The following is a 5,686-nucleotide window of genomic DNA, read 5'->3' on the forward strand; positions in this document are numbered from 1 at the left end:
TAAACTAGGTTTATAAATATATGGACTATGGTGCAAGTATTAGTTTCGCGCGCCCGACCGCGACACTAGCCGAAAACAGAGGGTTAGTCTAGTTCTGCTAAGCACATCAAACGAACCAAACCTGGCAACGTATTACAACTCACAATGTTCAGTGCTCTAGCCAATAGCTCTGGCTCTAGCCAATAGTTCTGGCTCTAGCCCGGCCTTAGTCTCGCGTGGCCAGGACCGCTGTTCCGCGCAGGGGCTTATCGATTGTAGATTATAAGCGCCCGCGCCGAATAGGGTCTGGTACACTTCCAATAGGCCAGTTGTGTTCGCACTTTATTTAACAGTAATATGGCGTTGACCAACTCGTGCTGGTCTTAGATCATATGCGCCTGTATTTGAGTGATGGACTCGAGGTAGATGGAGTCTTGTGCTCTGTGTTTACAGCCTCAGTGTGACACTGACGGTTCTCGAAGATACCGCAAGTTGTTATATGGAAAGGCAAACAGTTGTTCAAATGAGCTGGCGATTTTGAATCGACTTATTTTTGCCACATGGCCAGGATTGTCAGTGAATTCTTTTGAGAAGCTAACTGAAGAAAAGGCATACTTCTGTGCACATTGTCAGAGAAACTTGATAAACTACAACAAAGCTGTTGTGAAAGTTAACCAGCTATCCTCTGACATTTTTTCTAATTTAAGTGCACCACCACAGACAGAGTTGTCTTGTTCCAGGCCACACACAGGAGAGAAGCGATCTGCTGAGACTGCCCAACTAGGGGAACCTGATCAAGAAAGAGAAGCTGATGAAAATGAAGCCATAGTAAGCAATTTTTATGTACCAGTATGCTCCTATACTAAATTGTCAAATAGAACACCACATCAACAGTATCCACAGGACCCAATACTCCAGAAGTAACTGTGAGTAGCTATGCATGTTTAAAAATCTATCGAAATCATTATTTTGTAGGTGAAGATTAAAGGCAGAGATGGCCGCGTAAGGAACCACCGTATTACACCAAAGCGTAAACCAATTGTAACATCCCTAAGTAGAAAGTCGTACAATGCTACATCAGAGAAAGTTGTTGAGTCAGAGGACCTACATGACTGCACAATAAAAGCAATGGCCAATAAAGCTCGTGAAGAGATGAAGGTATTGAATTCTCCAACACATAAATCAATGTTAAGGGAGTCTCCAAAACAACTTGAAAAGTTTAGTTGGGAATTATTGGGCTTAGAATTGAAGGAGGCTGTTCCTACACTTTGGATGTTCCTACATGATCTACTGCCTAATGCTAAGGAGAAGTTTATCTGTTTCATAGTTTCGATGGTATTGAAGATGCAATGCAAGCAACTTTGCCAAGTTCAAAAGGCTGTGTCAATGATGTTATATGCAAATGGAGTACACAAGCAGGTATTAATGTTGTCTGTTTAATGACTCTTCTACTATTTGTAACAGGTTTTTCGATGCTTACAACCATTTATGATCACCGTATCAGTGACAGCAACTGCTAACACTGTTAGAAAACTGTCTGATAATCATGATGCAGATGTGATATCTTGGGTGAACAAGCTATTGATGACTATTAAGGTTAGACATGTTCATAATCTCAAACTTTTTAAACACACCTTATCGTCTTAACATCTTTAACAGGCTGTAGGACCAGGTGATTTTTAGCACTATAATAAAATAAATAAAAAATAATGGTTATTAGCATTGAAATTAAAATACTTTTAGGTATCCGATGACCAGCCACGGGCCAATAGTGACCCATTACTTTGTTTGGATATGGCAAATGATGGAAACGACAGCGACGAAGATGATGATAGCAGCTGCTGCAGTGACTCTTCATTTGGAGATTTTTTATCTGATGATGACTTTGATCTCAACGATGATGATGAATTTGATCTGGATGATGATGATGACTTTGACCTGAATGATTTGCAAGATGCGAATACTGAGAGTGCTATAAATGAGAGTTGCCATCCAAGACATGATAACGGTGTCACGGCAGCAGAAGTGCACCAAAGTCCTATGTTGATCCAGTCACCAGTTAGCCCTGATGAGATCAGCTTAACTGTTTCTGCCAACCAGCCAGTGAATGGATATGTCATAGTAGGGGACAACATAGATAAGAATGTACGGCCTTCGTTCCAACGTCATGACCGTACTACACGGTCATTGCATTATTTTCATTCATATGCTGTGCAGAATAGAGTCAACACTGCTGAAATATCAGATGATTGTCCTTCTTCTATTGACATATATCCTGATAATTTTTTGCCTAGCTCGGATGATGTGGAGAAGTTACTCAGTGAATTTGAAACCCTAGTAGCAAGGTGTGTATTCTGCTGCTTAGTGTCTCTTTGTAATACATTGATTATTGTAGGATTTTGGTGCAAAGCATGGAGCAATTCAAGGATCAGCAAAGTTTGGTGACATGGCATATCCCCAGTGCATTTTCTAAGGAAATGGCTTGCAAGTCTGAAGTGGTATGTATATTCATATATAACTGATTCTATAAAATTTGTACAGTAGATAGCTATGTGTCATGGATTTGTTGTATTAGATATATAATATACTGTAGGCGACGTAATCTAAATTTTCTGATACTTGTGATATATGTAATATCTATCTGCATCTAGGTACCACTTGGTGTGATTCTGAAGAATGAAGCTCTGCTGAAGGAAATGACTGAGGTGTTAGATGATTTGAGTAACTATGTTCCAGTGCATGTTGCAACCAAGACAGTGTCTGTAGAGGGAAAAGATTATACAGTTGATGACTCAAGATTAATCAAGATCTTGCTTTTTGGTGATCAGTTAACTGCTGCTCGTGCTAGAGGTGCCATTACATTACGGGATGATGACACATCAGCTTTACATCAATTGGAGGGTTTTGTTCCTGCTGTTGCTGACTGGCATGCTAGAATGTGTCTATTACAGGTAACAGGTGTATTATTTGAGTACAAGTGTTACTAATATACTACAGGCAATGTGGAAGCGACTATACACCAAGAAGTCAAGTAAAGATAAAGGCACGCTGTATCAACTTAGGAACTTAATCAACCGTACTGCCGTTAAGAGTGATCCTTCTAAGTGCATGAAGGCAACAGAAGATTTTTTGATGGTTGTGTTGCACGGGTACATTGTTGCTGGTGCCACAAAGCTTATGAAAGATGAGCCATCCAGAGTTTTTACTTGCAATGATGTTGCCAAATGCGTAGTTCGAAATTGGATCAAGATGAATTTATTCTCAAGCAACTCAAAAACACCACCCAAAGGAACTGACTACAGTTATGCACTGGATGTCATGAGTTTAGGCTTGCTGTGGCATGGCTTCCATGATGCTGTACAAGAGGGTGATGGCGATCGCATTATTAGATATTGGCGGTTTCTGATGCCTGTATTTAAACATACTGGCCGCCGAAATTATGCTTTGGAAGCATTCAAATTATTATCTCAGACTATGGTGATGTCACCTAGACAGGTTACTGAGCTAAAGTGGGGGAGAACTATCAATACTGTTGGAAGAATTGGACACAATATAGCTTGCGATCTACATATGGAACATTTAAATGGGCGTGTGAAGTCTATGATGGAGAACCTGGGTTCAAATTTGAAGCCCCAGTGCATACAAACTGTAGGACGTACACTGGGCATTATCAATAAGCTGTGTGGTCGTTTTGAAGATGAGGCTGATGCTAGTAAGAATAAGGACTATCACACATTTCCTGCATTTAAAAAAGATTTGGCTATGATAGTATCTCAATTGGTGTCAGATGATGTGTTCAGTGAAAGTAGTCAACAGAATCTCCAATCGTACAAGAGGAGTCCTTTATTCCAAACATTTGATTGGAAAGCAGTGACTGAGTGACTTAAAGAGAAAATTATAAACTTAGATCTTTAAAATTGTATTTTAATTATTGTTTTTACACTTAGCACAAACACACAATCGAGCACACAAATCACAACATCTACATGCAACAATATCGTGTTTGTCAACATCACTGAAAAGAAAATCTTTGAACAAGAGCGTTCTTCTACAGTGAGATTGATTCTCTCCATAAATCTTAACTGGCTTTGAAATGTGTGTCATGGCTCCTTTCCCATAGTATAAAATGGATTCTGCCTCACTACTATCTCGTCCAGCTCTACCAGATTCTTGAACCAATTCTTCCAAGGAATTGGGTGCACCCCAGTTGATGATTCGAGTTATATCTCGACAATCCACCCCCAAGCCAAAAGCAGTAGTGGCAATGATCAACCTTAAGTTGGTCTTTTCTTTACAGAATTCTTGTAGGGTCTTCTCCCGTATCACTGTTCTAGATGCCGATGTAAAAAGACTGAGCATTCGAAAAGGAAATATACTGGGAGCTGTTGGTGGTATAGCAATGTTCTGTTTTAGTAGCCTCTTGATTCTTACATGGAAATCACCACACTGCGGCAAACTTTGACAAAACAAAACTGTTTTAGGCATGTCAGCCTTCATGCTTATAAGCTCCTGAGCTAGTATTGAACAAAGATCAGCCATTTTAGGCATAGGGACAACAAAGTACTTGATGTTTGGCCTTTCAGGAGGAAGTCCGACCATTGTAACATTAGTCATTGACAAACGTTCAAAGATACTCTTCACTGTTTCATGTGTAGCAGTGGCTGTGAGAGCAAGAATGTTTACTTCCTTATTAATCAAGCTCCGGATTGTCCCTATCTCAGCAAACGTCCTCCGAAACTTGTTACCCCTATATTTTGGAAAACAAATGTGTAGTTAAAATTAATCACGTCTACCTGAAAGTGTAGGTGGTACACTAAAGAGGTCTGACACCCCTTTCACCCTTGTAATTACTGCTATAGCAAATTATAAATCAAAAACATGTGGTGGAACTGTATCAGATATCTCGGAAGTTGCCACACCCCGGCTACGAGCTGGCTTACCACATCTTCACACAGTGAGCCTCATCTACAACAAATCCTACTAAGTTTTGGGAGTACACAGAAGTCAACAACATTTTCCTGATCTTTGCATTGCCCAGTAAACTTTCTGGACTGATATACACAAGTTGTACTTTGCCTTTCAATACATCATCTATGTTTTCGAGTTTTTCTCCAACATACTCCACTGATAGGCCTTTCTGAGATAAAATTCTTTTTTGATCCATCATCAGGGCTGTCAAAGGGCTTACAACTAAAACAATGCTTTCCTTTTGGCACCCTGTAAGTAAAATAAAACCACTGAACCAAATTACTTACTGATTAGTCTTACCTCTCAGTTTATCAAAAATCAGCGGAAGAACTGCATATATGAGAGACTTCCCATAACCAGTCGGCAAAACAACCAACGTGTCATTTCCAGACAAGAAGCTTTGTATCGCATCGCGCTGCTTGGGTTTGATGGTGTCTAAACCTAGATCTTGAATGGAATCTTCAATTGCTGCATCTATAATAGACGAACTTCCACAGACATGGGCAGTCCTTTCCATTTCTAAGTCTTAAATAAAATCTATCCGGCGCCTATAGGTGGATGGAAATAATTTACACCCAACATTTTGCTGGGTCGCGAACACAACTGGCCTATTGGAAGTGTACCAGACCCTATTCGGCGCGGGCGCTTATAATCTACAATCGATAAGCCCCTGCGCGGAACAGCGGTCTGGCCACGCGAGACTAGATAGCCCGGCCTCCCCACAGTATCAAACTAGTGT

At 40.3% G+C, this 5,686-nt stretch overlaps 2 protein-coding genes across 4 annotated transcripts; one reads left to right on the forward strand and one right to left on the reverse strand.

Annotated features, from left to right (window-relative positions):
• Positions 1-229: 229 nt before the first annotated feature.
• On the forward strand, positions 230-4,019 carry LOC136266057 (uncharacterized). 3 transcript variants are annotated; one of them, XM_066061014.1, is made up of 8 exons: positions 230-807; positions 858-905; positions 955-1,398; positions 1,444-1,575; positions 1,723-2,324; positions 2,375-2,477; positions 2,631-2,930; positions 2,977-4,019. In XM_066061014.1, the coding sequence occupies exons 1-8, from the start codon at positions 406-408 to the stop codon at positions 3,859-3,861; spliced, it is 2,916 nt and encodes a 971-aa protein (XP_065917086.1). In that variant the 5' UTR covers positions 230-405; the 3' UTR covers positions 3,862-4,019. The 3 variants fall into 3 exon arrangements, with proteins under 3 accessions (XP_065917086.1, XP_065917087.1, XP_065917088.1); XM_066061015.1 differs by lacking the exon at positions 858-905; XM_066061016.1 differs by lacking the exons at positions 230-807; positions 858-905 and having other exon boundaries at positions 959-981; positions 1,038-1,398.
• On the reverse strand, positions 3,883-5,645 carry LOC136266058 (uncharacterized). The gene is made up of 3 exons (XM_066061017.1): positions 5,248-5,645; positions 4,920-5,196; positions 3,883-4,726 (listed from the first exon to the last, which is right to left on the reverse strand). The coding sequence occupies exons 1-3, from the start codon at positions 5,462-5,464 to the stop codon at positions 3,904-3,906; spliced, it is 1,317 nt and encodes a 438-aa protein (XP_065917089.1). The 5' UTR covers positions 5,465-5,645; the 3' UTR covers positions 3,883-3,903.
• Positions 5,646-5,686: the final 41 nt, after the last annotated feature.

Source organism: Dysidea avara, chromosome 9 (genome assembly GCF_963678975.1).
Source record: "Dysidea avara chromosome 9, odDysAvar1.4, whole genome shotgun sequence".
Taxonomy (NCBI): domain Eukaryota; kingdom Metazoa; phylum Porifera; class Demospongiae; order Dictyoceratida; family Dysideidae; genus Dysidea; species Dysidea avara.